This window comes from Hermetia illucens, chromosome 5 (assembly GCF_905115235.1).
Source record: "Hermetia illucens chromosome 5, iHerIll2.2.curated.20191125, whole genome shotgun sequence".
NCBI classification, from domain to species: Eukaryota; Metazoa; Arthropoda; class Insecta; order Diptera; family Stratiomyidae; genus Hermetia; species Hermetia illucens.
In genome coordinates this window covers 92,022,683-92,040,400 of record NC_051853.1, presented here as the reverse complement: position 1 = coordinate 92,040,400, position 17,718 = coordinate 92,022,683, and the positions used below count along the sequence as shown (strand labels likewise).

At 38.6% G+C, this 17,718-nt stretch overlaps 1 protein-coding gene across 3 annotated transcripts in view; it reads left to right on the top strand.

The window, feature by feature from the left end:
- The window catches only part of LOC119656739 (teneurin-a), a 769,843-nt gene that overhangs the window by 673,900 nt on the left and 78,225 nt on the right, over window positions 1-17,718 (top strand). For all 3 annotated transcript variants that reach the window (XM_038063287.1, XM_038063286.1, XM_038063288.1), the window contains one exon: window positions 7,495-7,614. In XM_038063287.1, coding sequence (XP_037919215.1) covers window positions 7,495-7,614 — 120 coding nt within the window. The remainder of the gene's footprint in view (window positions 1-7,494; window positions 7,615-17,718) is intronic.

Genomic DNA, 17,718 nt, shown 5'->3' with positions numbered 1-17,718 from the left:
GTTCCGTCCGGCGGAAAGTGCCCGGAAAACAGGATCACCAATGGTATTCCTAGGTCTTATATGCACTACTGAACACGAAATGAACGTGAATCATATTTGGGACGAATATCAACAAGTTCAAATCTAAGCCGGGATGACAATCGCTGCCTACGAAGTTATCCCTGTATCGACTTTTTCAGAAACTGATGTTCCAAGTCTAGAGTATTCCCTTAACAAAACTCCTTTAAAAAGTACCCATACCTAAAATGTAACAATTATACATAACTACGTATGTAATAAACACCCGCCAAACAATAGACTTCACATACTCGTCTAAAATCGCAGTGCTTCAAAATTAAAGCCTCAAATTAGACAATGTCAAAACAAGCACATTAAATTAACTTTTTGATTTCACGGAAATTATACTACGCATCAAAACGAGTGTAGTCCCTGTAATAGTCCCTCGACTCATCCTTCTACTTAACATAGATTTTCAACAAAATACAGCTTTCTGATACCTTCCCTCTCGCCTTCATGCATGTCTAGCCTGATGGCTTCCATTAAGGGTCAATAGAAAATAAGCCTAAAGAAAGAACATGATAAAATCATTAAATTGTTCACCACAAAAAGTTTTTATTGAGTCATAAAAAAGTCTACGTTAATGGACCACAATGAGAACATTTTGACCAGTGAATTGTGAATTGCTGGTGGTTGGTCGCATGTACGTATGGGAAACTAAACCACCACCGGGCACTACTGCTCCCACTACTTTCAAGGCAATAGTTTTAATTCGAATTGGGTCATGTGGCCATCATTCTTATTCTTTCCGTTTAGATTCCATTACTCTGACTGCGAGCAGAGCCCGAATAGATTAAATTGAATTTATTTTGCAAAATACGAGCAATAAAAGTGTCCATTGAAAACATAACTACGATAATTTAATTTTGTGAAGAGCTCTAAGGGTAGTTTCGTTCTAGTTGATAAGCGGAGAATGATAATTGAATTATCTCCTATAATTTCTAAGCATATTGCCGTCCTTGGTAAGAGAGAAATACCATGCGTATGACGTTTTTATAGTTTATCATACGGTTCCCCCTATCTTGCAATTTAAAAGGTGCGCCACACGTTAGATGGCATACTTATTTCTTGTCATTAATCATTGAGAAAAAGTTGAATTTGGAAAAGTGTTCCAGGACAATTTCGCACCTAAACCCATCTAAAAGTTAGTGTTTTAATTCTTGGATCTTAGAATATTATCCTCGTTGAACCGATCATAAGTTCAATCGATCATCATCTCACTTCCATGCATATAACCTTTCCAGAAGCAAATCCCAGATTTTGCTTAATTCCTGCATCTAGCCAATATGGGATGTATTGAGTTCAAATTGAAGGGTTGCAGTTCCTTGATCAATCTTACTTCACTCCTGCAAATATGCCATCCCACCCTAATATGAGTTCCACGTTTCCATCTCCCAGTTCAAATTGCAATGTGGACTGGTGAAAATTGATTTCATCTCCAGATTCATTTCGGGTAGATTACATTCAAACTTTCTATTATTACATATGTCGAATTTTGAGAACAATACGGGCAAAAGGAATTCGAGGGTGAAATCGAATCCAGCCAAACATACATTTCACCTTAAAAGTTGAATTATACAACACAATCAACATCATCACATCCTTCGCAAGCATAGTTGAAATACAATCCGAATGCAACGAGATATTATCTGAGTTAAAAAGAGGATGGTAGCCAGTACCTTCGACGGAAATTGAATTTGGTCCGCACGAAAGATTCACTGTAGAATGTTTGCATTCATTGTGCAAAGATTCGTCGCCTCTCTCTATTTCCCTTGAAGAGTTTAATCGAAAAATTGGCTCTGCAAGATGCACCTTGATGTAGAACAGGAAATAACGGAGAAAGAATCCAATATGAATTTAATCTTATGATTATAGATTAACAGTTTTCAGCTAATGAAGATATTCGCGACGGAAGCTTTGAATTCGCAAAGAGATTTTTTTATTTTCAAAAACTGCTAATACCAAGGATTCAGCGATCATTTAAACTTTCTTCTGATATCTCAGAAAGTGCATTTGGTATCCAAATACATATATATTAATATAGAAATTGGGGAAAATGATCTTTGTTTTTCTTCGTTCATTGCTGATTTCAGAAAAAGATAAAAGGATGCTTTTCATCATCATCATTCATCATTTTCAGATATACATATATAGATATTCGCGAAAGAATGGAATGAAATCGAAGCACTAATTTCACTTTTCAGATCGATTGAAATGTTAACTCCGATTTTATGTTTAAAATCTTTTTTCTTTTGCTTATTTGTAACTGTAATTTTCAGTCATATTTCTCAAATTTTTCGCAATCCAATATGCATGACATTGCTATTCTCTCCAATTATGTTACTAAATCTTTTAGTGAATAAAATAACTTCAGATACTGGTATCCACATGGGAAATTGATCACAATAACAATCAAGCAGGGAAAGTAATCAATTTTTGACTTTATTTGCATATGATTGTCTGAGATCCGCGCATCGACTAATGGAATAGATTGGCACACATCACACATAGTGATCTCTTTCGATCGCGGAGAGAAGCGATTCTTCCATTGCGATGATTTACCTCTATGTCGTAGATTTACATTCATGATTCGTCTACAATTATAATGGTTTTCAAGAAATGTTCATTGCCGTTTACCATTTCAAGAAGTTCTGATTTGTTTTTGATCCTCGGGACAAACTTTGCCGCCACTAAATGCATACGCAATTCTCCCTCAGAATTTTTCGGTATGAACAAAATGCCTCATTCTTTTACCGAACGGTTAGATGACGATTTGAACATACCAGATCATTCACTTCATACCAAATTTGATGCAAACTCGTTGTTCACCTTTCCCTTGCATCACGAATGAACCTACAAAATCATCAAAGACGAAAAAGGCTGTTCACTAATGCAATTTCAGAATGTGCTATCAAATATCCAAGCAGTTGTACTCGGAAGGACCCCCTCTAAACAATTTCCGCAGCGGCTCTTAACTTAGTTCTTAGTTCCTAGTTCTGTAGTAAGTTCATTCTTGTGGAGATAATAGTAACTTGCAAACCATTGACTGTTTCTTTGACTCTAAATCAACTGGTGGATGCAAATCTCATCGATGGCGCATCGAATAATGAAATGGAGTTCCATATACCAGCCGATGTTTAGGTATTCCGCGCATTATATTCTGGACGACGCCCTTTTCGTGGACGCTTTGCTATAGTGAAGGAACAAATTTCGTCGTCTAGAAATTGACACTTTTCAAGCACTTGTGGCACTTTGAAAGCCGAAACTATTATAAGTTTAAAGAGCAAAGAGTAACTGCCATTGAAACCGATTTCTCTTTTCGTAACTAAAACCCTCAATATAAATATAATATCTCCGAAAGTTATCCAAGGTCTCGCCTATAAATCTATCTCTAGGCAGACCTTTCTCCCATCTTCCCTTTTTACAATTCTACACTTAGCCAAGCAAAACGCCTTAAATTTGAAAATATTCCATTTAGCTATCATAATAACACCAAAAGGGTTCAGCTTGTTTCTTGCGTTTTTCAATATGTCCTCAGACAAAGTAGGAACATTCTTTGAGAATGATATTCTTAAAGGTAGTGATCATATTAAAACCTTCTTCTTGTTTTTCTTGAACCACTGCGCCATTCACAAGCGGGTACGGCTCGTCCTAATCAGTTGTTGGCAAAAACCTGCATGCAGTCACGAAGCTCTCAAATAACCATTCAGCGTATCAAACCACCTTGGTTTCAACCGCGCTGGCAATATACCGCGCGTAGTCTCTGCTCCTACAATGTTTCACATATTAGCGTTTCGACTGGGCCATTTTATTATTTCAAAAAGAGAATACAACATTCAATTTCTTGGTTCTCACCTCAGACTGCAACTTTCCCAACTAATTTCATTCATTTAATTAATTTTTGCGTGTCACACTGCAAAAGCCAGTTGAACTAAACGTCAGCTTCCGCTAAAAGCTGCATATCTTCATGCTTTTAACTCAATTTTTATCCATGGTGTCTTAAGGAGCAGTTATTGAATTTCCTTCTTTGGAAATCCATAATCGTTTGAAAGGGGCACATGCATTATTCAGATAAATATCACCTAGGACACCCTCTTGAAACAAATTAACTTACCGGCGCCACAAATATGCAAGATTTTACTCAAGTTTTCCACCGTCTACAGAGGTCTGCTAAATGGGTTAAAACCTTTCTTTCCCGATAAGGCTCAATTTATTAATCTATCATGAACTTGATATATTGTGATGGTCAAATCGGGAATAAAAGCCTATTTTGCTCATCCTCGAAGCAGAGCTAAATATAGCAATTGAAAAATAGCAAATAGTGACTCTCCTAAGCCACGCAAATCTGAATGCAACTCATGCAACAAGATGTTGCCTTCCACTGTGCTGATCACCACTGTAGAAATTTTGCCAATACAAATGCCAAATGATCCCACTGTCCATTGCGGGATATTCAGTTTCACCTACAAAAATGCATTGCAATTCAAATTCGGCCCAAAAAGGATAGATTTAGTCCAACAAAAAGCATCTTACACAACTTTAAAAATATTTGATTTTTCGTATGTGGTCGATTGCTTTTATATCGACGGCGTATCTTTACAATAAGATGGAACTAAATGATCCCTATTCGGGATCTTTCATTGTGTGGTTTAAAACTGTCCCAATACACGCAATTTATTAAAAATGATGCCAAACGATGAAAGGAAGTCCACAAAAATGACAACCATCACACATTCGACTTGATGTGTTTTTTGGCAGAATGGTCAAACACTTTTACCCCCTGAATTTTGAACTCCCGCGAGGGACCACCAACTATATACCTCGCCATCATCATCCTTCGGGCTGAATCTCCCGTTCTCCCGACCTGCCACTGAGATTGAAAAGCTGGGCAAAGTGCCTACCATATTTTGGGTTTAGTTAAAAACAAGTTTCCGATGTGGATGTGGTCTATCTGGTTTTCCCTTCTTTTCCCGAAAGTGTTGCCAGTGTATGTCATCGTCTTTATCAAGCAACCACCCTCTCCCTCGCGTCTATAGCTGGTCTTGGGTTCTTCGCTAATGAAAGCGACGAGATTTTCTCTCTCAGTTGTCAGAGTGTGCAACATGCAGATGTCCTCTGCAGAGCTCCATTTCCCTATAGTTGCACAGGGTACTTTGTATCAGTCCATACCCCCCCGCCTCTCCCCGCTGTAAAGTTGATTGAACTAGATCGCATGCCCGAGAAGGCGTCTCTCGCTAAAGGTAAGGTCTCCAACATTCGCCATTAGTCGACTTAACATCATCTTCCAGTCGAGTGTCAGTCCAAGGTACTTAGGCATTCGCTTTGACTCAAATATCGTATCGTCGATCACAACAGGACGCAGGACCGGTATTCCTTTTTACCCAAGGTACTGTTTCTTGGACTCTGAATCAACCAACTTTGTCGATTTTTTGATGCGTCATTCCTTAAACTGCAGCATAATATTTTCTGACGCTCTCGTAGATTTGAACAGCTGGCCAGGTACCAAAGTAAATTTAGATGAAAATGTTGCAATATATCAGTAGCATAACTCACTATAATCATATCCAAAATGAGAACATCCAAATTGATCGAAAACGAACGAGAGACCAACTAGACCAGCGATGGCTTGACACGCTATATGGCGAAGTCTTGGCTCCACCCAACCCAAGCTTAGAACGTAGAGATGTAGCAAATCCAAGGCAGATAAACCAACCAAAATACGGAACAGGACAGAGGTTAAAACAATACAGTCCTAGCGAGGATACAATCTAGAGTTCAGTTGTTTTGGAACTCAAATCCCACTTCGTCTTCAATGTCATATGCAACATATTTGACAAAGTTCGCTCATCTCCCGACCATAGCTAGCAAAACGATATATTAGCATGCATCAAAAAACACTTTTGCACTTAGTGGAGACGAACTTAAATGGTTACCGTTCATCAATCGACTTGGCTCAATCCTTTGGTGTGATGCTTTTTTCACAAACAGTTCCGCCCTTGTGAAGAAATTGCTTGATATTACTCTCAACCCTGAATAGATATTGGTTCTGCAATGTTATTCGCAGTCGTCTGGATCCCCACATAGCTGTGACCAATGATTTAGGAAAGGAACTGGGTTTTCTTTGGTTTAAAAATTTGCTACAACCAAAACATATTTGACGGACCAAACATGCATCGCCTGGATGATTAATGTAAAGGTTCTTAAACCACTTTCTTTACTTATGCAGATTCGAAGCGTAGAAAACCCCTCTAGTGATACATTTCTGAAGTGACTTCCCAGATAATGTTGTTTGTAAGATTCTCCGCTGAACTTCATCATGTTCCTTTCCATCCTTACCAGGGTTCACCCCAACATTGATAAAATGTTCTAGGTTACAATTCGTAGAATTGAACTTTATTTTAATGGTCTATTAGATCGGGTTCTTTCGAGCCCCGTTTGTAGAGCATCAGAGAATCAGTTTAAAGAAAGTTGATTCACTATACGATTCCTATTCATGTTACCTCAATGGCCTTACTTTCTTTCATATGCCGCCTTTTCAATTGGTTACCTAGTTTCACCCTTGAGACTCCTCATACGGCGCTCGTGGTGTTTTTCGCAAAGAGCTCATGCAGAAAAACGAACTAATTCCCTTTTCCATTTGGAATCTCTTATAGAATTCCATAGTAAAGTTATGGATGTTATTAGCGGAGAGCAATTCTCGGAATTTGTCCTTGATCGATACACAGTAGTCGGTGTAGCCTTTTTAACCACCAATTTCAGACGTCCTAGTTTCATACAAAGAATATAATTCAGTCAATAATAAAATACTAAAGTTAAGTGATTAGTTTTCCCGAGTTTGAAGTGTGTACCAGTTTTCCAAATCGTACAATACTTATGCGCTTAAGTGCAAAAACCAGAAATAATGAGAAAAAGTAGTTCATTAAAGTCGAAACCTTCACCTGTTTTTGTAAATGGTAGATGTAAATTTTTATTATTTATTCTAGTTACTTTTAAAATGCATCTTTCTATGGAGGAAACAACTATTTTCAGTTCGCATTCAATCACAGATTTTTATTTATCCCAATTCGGAGGTTTTGCACTAAATCGATGAATATAAATAATTTTTTAATTGTCGTAATTTTTATGAACAACATCATACATTAGGTAACTGTTATCATCCATTCATAGTAGACAATTGCACTAAGTTCGTTACGTTGGTTAGTTAATGTCAATGTATTCATAAAAATCAAAATTGTCCTCATCAAAACTTTTCTTTGTTATCCGACATTCCTTTGAAATCTCGATATTTTGTAGATAAAATACATACCATATCTCCTATACTATATATTTTGTTTTCTCATTTAAAAATTTTCGTAAATTCTCTAATTATTTATAAATCGACATTTCATTATTACAATGATTTAATTTACTGATAATTGAAATTTATTAACATTGTAGCCGAGTTTCTGTTATGCGAGGACAAGTCATCACGCCACAAGGATTAGGAATTGTTGGAATTCGAGTCTCAGTGGATCGCGATTCAAGATTTGGATTTACATTGACACGCCAAGGAGGATGGTAAGTGGTAGAGACGAGTAGCTTAGATACGATTTCGAATTTTTAATTGCATCATAAATTTCCGACAAATAGCGACTAAGAGGGAGCGAATAACGAGAGGGAGGAGACGAAATAAGCTTTAGTAGGACTTGGGAATGATATAGATTAAAAATTATTTGAAAATGAGGGCTTCCATTGAAAGGAAGAACGAAGAGGGGGCATTAGTGAAATGACATCGTCGTTTGGGATGATTTGAGCAAAGCCTATTTAATTACGCTGTGTACTGCTTTGACAGTAGACGATTTGCGAAGAGAGCGCTTGTGATATTTATTTGATTGAAAGGATCTTTCTTAGTACCGGAGTTATCGGTTTTGAAAGAAGATTTTAATTACAAAAGTTTAAAGAAAATCTGATAAGATCCGGATGGCTTTGACCGTTTAAAACTTATACATGCTTAAAGTGACTATAACTAAAGCTAAAATTCACTTATACTGCACAAATTCAGCAACTTTAATTGGGGCTAAATTATTATATTTGCCCTAATAAAAGCACTCATTAAAATTGAACTACCTCCAACTAATACGTTCCTCTCATTCTATATTTCAAACTCATACACATACATACTTAACTCCTCCGTGTATCATTTTTGGAACTACAGAACATTCCCGAAAAAAATAAATCTAAGAAGGAGAAACTCACATCAACCGCACCATCAATAAAGTGTCAGTATCTACTCAAACATCTCCTGCAAGTATCTACCGAAGGCGAAAAAAACAAACCCACAATAGCCATTATTTGCACTTTATTCCCTCGCCGTAGAAAGCTAATGTAATAATTATGTAAATTGTCTCCGAGTCAACAGAAACAACGAATGGTAAAACGTTCACTTTTCAAATGCGCGCGCGTTATCATAAATTCATAATATGCATTATTTATTCTTATCTTATTATTCATTTCGGTCATATTTAAATCCTTATGGCCAACGCACAACACCAACTTATCTTCTAACAAGATACCTTCAGAAAACCTACAAATCTTTTGGACTTTCCTCAAGGAATTTCCTCGTCGCACTTTCCTACACAGTCTCTAAGCATTTCCTTCAGAATCCGCTTCACAGCATCTAACTTCGCAGTGAAGTCGCCAAGGACTCTATGTATACGGAAAAGGAAAAGAAAGCACAAGCAATGGCAGTAAGCGACCACAAAGCATAAGAAAAATGTTGTTCATTATAATGTGCCGTGATAAATCACTTCAAGTGAATTAATTTTTGTTTTATGATCCCGGTGATCTATGATGTTTTCCAATGTCCAAAAAGTAGCTGAAATATGTTGTTCGTATTAATTTGTGTCGGAACTAAACCGTTACGAATCCACACGCAGGGATTTCTAGTCGGTAGACGCTACGAACAATCCATTAAACTTGATCCTAACATGGTGCAATAGATAGGCACGGCTGGCTACCATTTTATCTGATTATCTGCCTGGAAGCTACTGGAAACAAACAAACCATAACTAGAAGTGCCTAAATTGTACAATATGTTACCATTTATGGGTTTCCTTTGGCCCTCTTCTCGGGGCGTATTTAGTAAAATGTGCTGAGTTTAGAACTAAGAAATATGAAGGCTTAATATTTTATGTTACGCATTTTATGGCAGGCAGATCTTCAAAGAAATATTACTTCAATGAGGCATAGGATATAAAATAATATGAGTTTGAGTTCAATTTACAGCCAAATATCTCTTCAGAGTTCTTTCTCTCAACAAGGTTTTGCGGAGAAAGCTTATCACAAACAAGAACGAATATACGAACATGCAATATTTCAACTAATTAAACTGAAAATATATTAATACCGCATAATGAATCATTTTCATTATTCACTGAGGTTACAGATTCATGGGTAATCATATGGCGCCTCGAGCCCGAGTTTTCGGAAAATTGGCAAATGTTTGTTAGTAGAAAACAGGCTTCAGATGTGGAGGATGAAGGTCAATGAGTCAAAGTGTGCCCAAATAACTTTCACTTTGCAAAAAAAAATGTCATCAATTTAAGATCAAGATCGTTGGTAAACCCCAACAAGAGACCTGGGAATACACCTCATTAGAAAACCACAAATAATCTGCTGCAGCGATATCAGTCCAATATTCTGAAATGTATATCCGGTGATCCCTGATATTTCCGTAACCGTGATCTCTATAAAGACTTGCAGCAACACAATGGTTAGGAGATTTTTTTTGCAATATAAGAAAATGTAATCTCTCATTTTTTATTAACGAATTTGATAATCGTTCGTATTTGCTTTTTGCGGCCAAAGTGGGCGCCTCGAAACAAAAGTGGGTGGCTGGTAGGAAGCATATCTGGATTTGTAGTGATTTGATACCAAAAATCCAAATGTTTTCTTATCCTATATACTACCCTACGCTTCGGGTAGAAAACTTTCGTTTTCATCTTGTGTGAGAAATTTCCTATGCACATTTTTCCATTCGTACGTAGCTAAAAACTCAAAATATTCCTTGATATATCCAGCTCCACGGTTCATATGAGTTCATTTTATATAGTGATAACGCGATACACGTCCTAGATTGTGATAAGTTTACGTGAAATGCAAAATTTTGACTTTCTGTAACTATGTTTAATACTAGTTGGATTTCCTTCAATCTTTGCAAAATTGTGTATTATATTATTACTTACAACTATACCAAAACTTGTACTTCTTGGATGAACTTAAGGGGACTTTTGTAAAGTATGGTATTATACTATTACTAACTTTATTTATCTATAACTCGAGTATTTTTCCTACTCACCCTCTCTGTAGTGCTGCCATCGATGGAGAAACCCCCTACCCCATAAACCAGCACGATGCTGAAGCTAGATTTAATCCACCGAATCTCTTGCCCCATATACTCAGAAATAGCTATAATACAATTTTATAAACTCCTAACAACTAATTAACTGCCACGCGGACTGTTTTCTTGGTGGATGTTTGTACCGTCTTTGTTTTTATCCCGCTGCTGTAGATTTATCACTTCCACAGCATTATTTGTTAGGTTATATGAAAAGAATGGTACCTCGCTTTCCCATTGTGTGCCTTCTCAAACTCAATAGAACCTCACGTCGCTCATCGGGTTTCACAGGAAGGATGTTTTCCGTATATTTAGAAAATTGACAAGTTGCATCAATAACTTTATTCGAGTAGATGTTGCGGTAGGATATGACTTCAAATCTAACTTTTATTCAGGCCAGTGTTTTTTCTATTCTTTCAGATAGTTTCTGAAACCTGACATAAAAAAATGTGATACCCTCGTTTCGCATGTGTATGCACCTTCTCCCTCAAACTGGTTACAAAATAATGGCATTGCATTCAAAGGACCATAAACTCCCACAAATTTCATTATATTATCCGCAACACTTAGCTTTCAAGTAAATTCGGCTTGAATTGATTTTAATAAACTCCGGAAACTACTAGAGGGAAGACACATATAATATCTTCTTTTCCGTTGGAGTCTCCCATCTATTCATAATTTACACTGAATTCATACAATTTACCAAAATAATTGTCCGCACAATCCATAACATTATATCATCGACGATAAACTCCATTGACCATGATGCTTTGTATTTGACGCAATTTTGTTACAAATTTTACTCCGGTTTCTCGGCTGACTGAATATAATGAATTCAAACTGATGTCGAATGTCGATAGTGTAGATTGAGAGTTGATATTGGTTACATATGTAGATAACACATATAAGGGTCAGGACACAATCAATAGAAAGCACAACGTCATGACTATTTTTGATAAGATTTCAAAGCAAAATTATAGAAGTCTCTGCTGCAAAAGCTTTAAAATGACTTTATGTTACACGCGTTATAGATTACTCTTTTTTCGTTATATCATAGATCACTCTTTTTACATTACCAGAAGTACAGAAGGCAGCACGTCAAATCATAAACGAATATTTCTGTTCAAAGCCAATAGGAAAGTTGAGAAAAGGGAGAACACCTACAGTTGGGAATTATGAATTTTAATATTCAAAAAGTTACAGGAAAAAAGACTAAAATTAAGTCATTCTGTCATAATTAACTTTCGTTTTTAAAGTATTACCAAAAACATAATAATGATAGTCGTTGGCGCAACAATCCAACTGGATCAAGGCCTTGAAGTGTGTTAGAGTACTTCATTCAAGACCGTCAGCATTGCGCTCGCCCGAGATTATTACCTTAATTTGACTCAGGTGCTCATTCACAGCTCAATCGACTGGCATCCGACTTCAAATCACGATACAAATCCCATTGGTGGCAGTGGAACCGCGACTTTCCGTACGATAGCCGGAAACCGAAAGCATAGCTATCCCGAAACCGAAAACATAACTTTATGAAAATAATTTCATCACCGGTTAGTGCGTCCGTCTGTCCCTTTTTACGGAGGTAAAAATCTTCAAAAACATTGGCCTGTGTGTCAGTGTGTGTAATTTTTACCCATTAAAGACATTCACGATTATTATTATTATTTGTTAAGGGAAAGTCGCACCGCGTCCTTGAAGAACTATTGTGCCCCTTTTACTTTACTTTACATTCACGATACCCCGCTACTTTGCCAAGGATATAGCATCACACAGCAAAATCAGCCTACTCTAGCTGGCTGTCCTTTCTTTTATACACGGCGCAATTCAACCTAAATAAATTTCATCATCCAATTGATAGCTTCCCGATTCCCCTGGCACGTTAACATTCTGCACAGAACACGCGTTTTCTTAGGTTCTTCAGGACTCTATTGCAGTTTGGATAACTAGGAGAAATACCAAATTTAAATCTCTAAAGATATTGACGGTGTTCTCAGTGTCGGATGGATCCTCCAAACACTTCGTCTGAGTATACAACCAACAGTTTTGTGAACATTATTCCCATAGCTGTTTCCACACATTTATGGATCGGTCGCTTTCATCATTCTTCTTCTGCAATAAAGGAGAGATGAACTTATGATCCCTATCTCATCTGCCAATATGGCAACAGGCATCATTCTCACTGCTGAGCGCTGAATCATCTAAAGTGGTCCTAAAAGCAGAACACATCCTCAGGTCACCTCCATTATATAAAACTTGCAGTGCTGTTCTCCAAATTAAGACTGTATACACCACGATGGAACCAACCACCCTCGCTATAAGTAGCCTGGTGGATGGTGCATGCTTAATCGCAAGTAAACTCTGTGTACTGCCCGAAATCGAGCTTTGCATCAGTTTTCATACCAATGTAGTCGAATGATTTTTAATTTCGATGCAGCATACGGCATTTGGTGATAATTATTGCTTCTTTTTAAGGTTTTGTGTGAACTGGAACTGTGAACGCCAACGCATATAGTGACTTGTATCCTTTTACGTCGAGTTTAAACTTTTTTTCGTCAAATATAGATATGTGGAGTATCAAATTAAAGGTTTCGGTTAGTACTTTTCGAAGCCGATCTTAGTTTTGACATTTGTTAGAAAGGTGGGGATTGCGGGTGATTGAAAGTGATAATTTCTTTAACGGACCCATTCTCAGAAACCACTAAACTGAAAAATCTGAAAAAGTCAAGAGACTGTCTTTTTTTTTTGTTTTTAAAATCATTTTTATTTTTAAGAAATAGGTAACAATAGTATATGGATTGGAAAAATGAACAATAAAAAACAATCTTTTAAAATAACAAAAATAACTTAAATCTAATGGCCACTGTGGGCTCTCAAAATTTTTGAATAACGATTTACAGACAGAGAAGAGAAACAGTAAGAAAGGAAAATCTAATTTTACAATAAGTTGTCGGGAAATGGTCAAAAACCCGACAGAATTCACTTGGCCTTAGTGGCAAATAAAGAAATATAAAAAGGAATAATAAATATTTGATCGCTTCAAAAGACACTTTTAACTTAAATTATTGTTCTTAAAATTATCATAATTATAGATTTTATATTACACATTTTTTCTTTTTTTTTAAAATAACATCCATACAAAAAAAAACAAACAAAAAACAAAACAAAGAATAATAACGTATGTATTTATAAGTTACAACTGGAGACAAAATCAGCGCCCGTTCAATGTATACATATTTACAAAGCCCCACCAAGAAACAAATGGCAGGACTGAGCACGGCCACCGCTAACCGGCATCCCGCAGCCACCAGTACCAAGATTTCTCTTTTTCATCCCGCTTAATGTCAATTGCTCTCGCTCTGGAGTATCTCCAGTCGAATCCCGGAGCCCCCACTGTCAAATTCGGGGGGTATTCTATCCTTTTGTCCGTGGCCCGCCTATGTATATGATACATAACCGGATCACCGGCAGAATCAAGAATTAGACCATTCCTGTCAAGATACACGAACGCTTCGGGAGGAATGAAGCCTGTCGTGAGAGTTTTCTCGAAATACCCATCATTTGGGTAGAACGGCTGCGAAACCCAAGGGTTTTCACCATGCGAAGCAGATCGCACTATATGATTCCGAATCAATCTGACGATAACTGTATCGATTCTTGGCACAGCAGCAGCTGCATACATCACTTCATTAGTTACATAGTGCTCATAGTTTGACGAAGCAGTCCTATTAAGCCCCGTGCAAGCACGCAGACATTTCCGTTCAAAGATCCTTATTTTCTCCATTTGGCTAGCACTCAAATTAAACCAGATAGCACACCCGTAGGTAAGCACCGGTCTAACCAAAGTAAGATAGCAAATAATCTTAACCTTCCGGCTAAGATGTGGAGCATAAAAGAGTCTTCGAAGAGACATGAATGCCTTGCGAGCGCTTTCTAGCGCGACTTTAACGTGCTCGTTAAATTGGAGACGCTCGTCAAGACGCACACCCAGGTATCTAACGCACTTCTTATGAGGAATGCGCTCTGAACTATCCTCGTTCGCGACAATGTGGAAATCTCTCCAATTCCTTTTCAAGTTCCTACTGGCATACGCCAAGGAATTTCGAAACAGAATCGTTTCACACTTTTGCGCATTGATTTTCATCCGCCAACTGTTCGTGAAGAACTTAATATCATTGAACATCTTCTGAAGTTCAACTTGCACCTCAGTTACCTTCTTGTGCGCCGTGTAGGCTATCAGATCGTCAGCAAAGGCAACCAACGACCTTTTAGGAGATTTATTAAAATCGAAAGAATTGAGCAATTCGCCGGCAAATACCGCAAAAAGTGTAGGCGCAGTCACTGTCCATTGCTGTAATCCATTCAGAACATGAAATTCTCTGTTAGTAGTGAGATTTCCGTCCGTAATAACAAAGCACTTGCCATACAGCATACTACACATCATCGCTACGAGGTGACTGGGAAACTCATTCTTCAGGAGCCTGAAAATCAGTCCATCCAACCAGATGGTATCAAAGGCTTTCTCCATGTCTATAAGGCAAGCGCCTACGCACTCACCATTGTTAATCCGCCAGCAAATATCAGACGTTACCTTCGTTATTGCATGTATTGTCGAATGTCCAGATCGAAATCCGAATTGCGCGTTCGGCAATAATTCCTTCTTCTTGATATGCCCGTTCAAGGCTTTCAATACCAAAACCTCAAACACCTTGCTGATGTTAGGCAGCAAACTGATTGGGCGGTAGCTTTGAGGGCTGGATGAATCCTTCCCTCTCTTTAAAATCGGGAATACTCGGGCTTTCTTCCATTGTCCTGGAAAGAAGGAATTGTTCAATAAATTATTGAACAAAATGCAATAATTACGAATGGCAATGTCTGGTAAATGCCTGAGGACCACGTTGGGAATGCCATCCATACCGGATGATCTCTTATTGTTCACTCTTCTGAATATGGAAGTTAACTCAACACATGAGACAAAGTAATCAAGCAGATTATCACTCGGTATGAGATCAGCCTGCAACGCAGAGCTAAATTGGAGAACTGTGGTGCCGTTCAGGCTATATTTGAAATTGTGGACATCTCGTTCTACAATTTCCGAAAGTTGCGTTGGCTCTAAATCCGTTCTGGGCCGATGCACCGATTCAAAGTGCTCCCCTATAAGTTCGAGTTTCAGAGCATCATCCATCACGATGTAATTGCCTTGCGCATCAGCAGTTACACTATTCGTGTCTATACCTGAGTCAATGAGGTGTTGTATCTCGCTGCCACCGACTTTAATTCTCGGCACAGTTATTCGTGACTTCTTCCGGAATAACGTATTTATCTTAGTAAACATGGAATCTGGATCGCTTGGTGAAATACCCTTTAACTTCTCCCGCCACTGGAAGTTCACTTCATTTACGTAATGTTGACGGATAAGATCCCGCGCGATCTTTAGAAGTGATTTGAACTCAACCAATATGGGATGATGATAGTCCCCATATCTCCGATAGATTTTGTTGACGCGAGTGAGCAGAAGGCTTTTCACTTTTTTCAACCGTTTTATGGCTGCAGTTTCATATCCTTCCATATTATTGCGAGGTTTAATTTTAGGGACGACTTGTTCAATTGTTTCCAGCGTTAAGTTCTCCAGCTTGAGAAGATACTGAAGTATTTCCTCGTTGCTCAAGTTCCTGTCACCTGGTGCAATTGTACTATCGTTTTCCCCATCAAGAGGTGGGCATTCCTCTCGATATCCCCAAATAAACCTCTCTTGGAATTTCTTCCAATTTGTTTGTTTAAAGTTCAGCCTGTGGACACCACTGTCCATCGGCAGAAGGCGAACTCTTCGTCCATCAAACAGAACTTCAATAAGAATAGCGTTATGATCGCTATCGTAAGGAAGAGTCTGTAGTTTCCGTTGAGGATTCCTAAAATTAAAGTTCAAGCGCGCGTCAGCAATGCACAAATCCAGATAGGAATTTGCCCTGGGCCAGGTTGGACTCTCTGACCCATATAATTCGCATTTATACTCTATCTGGTATTGCTCTATCCAAGATTTGAGGAATACCCCTCTGGGATTGTTTGTGGCATTTAGCCACGAGGTATGCTTAGCATTCAAGTCGCCAGCTATAATATAGTAATTATGCAGCCTATTCAGTTCGAGTATCGTAAACAGAGAATGGAATTCCTCCCTGAACTTGGCTCGGTTGTTTCCCACTGCATAGACTGACAGAATGTATAAATTCCCTCCTCTAGGCAGTGAAAAAAGAATACATGAGACTTCGATACACTCAAAGGTTTCAAATTCAGGCCTATTAATATGCCTGAAACGATAATGGCGACCCACAAGTATTCCGGTACCACCTCCCCCATCACAATTTCGTCTATCGTTCCTCACGAATTCAAAATCCTTGAATGTTATCGAATGCCTCGGATTGAGGTGGGTTTCTGAAATCAAGACTATGTCAGGCTGTTGTCTGGCAGCGAAATCAAGGAGCTCCGCTCTTCGATGGATTCCTACGATGGAATTCACATTAATCGCGATGATCCGGAGACCATCCAGTGGTACCGCTGTGACTGCAGACCTAGCAGCGGGCATGCTGTTTGTGTAAATATTCTGTTATGCTATTTATTTTTGTATTGTGTACGTGTAGCGTATGCTGCATGTTTTCACACATGGTTAGTATTTTATTGAGGATAGTGTTCATCCCGCCACTTGCATCTTGTTGGGGCTTCTTAGCTCCCCCTTGTCGAACTACTTCTGCAAATGGGATCCCCGAGACGATTGGTGCCGAAGGGACGGTACCATCCAACGCCGCTGACACCTTCGTTTTTTGGGCCGATCTCGGTGCTTGCTGCCTTGTGACCTTAACATTGCGGTATACAGGACATCCACGGTACGAAGCCGGATGCCCTCCGCTTCCGCAGTTAACACAGAAAGTTTTTTCCTTGCCATCTGCTTCAGTCAGCGAACATTCAGCTGCGGTATGGTCTTTCCCGCACTTTACACATCGTAAGGTCATTTGACAGTTCACTGCCGAGTGACCATAGCGCTGGCATCTTCGACACTGGACTATTTCGCCCCTTAGCAGGCGCTCAAAACGAATGGCCTGGTAATTAAGCGACCTGATGCCGATCAGATCGCTTCCCCGGCTCTCCGGGCTTATCTGCACGAGGAAGTGCGGCAGGATTTGTTTTTCCAAAACGGACCTCCTCGTACTAAACCGTGACACTGAGAGGAACTTAACCTCAGTTCCCGTCTCCCGGAGCATTTTGAGCACCTCGTCGGGCTCTTCCTCCGCATC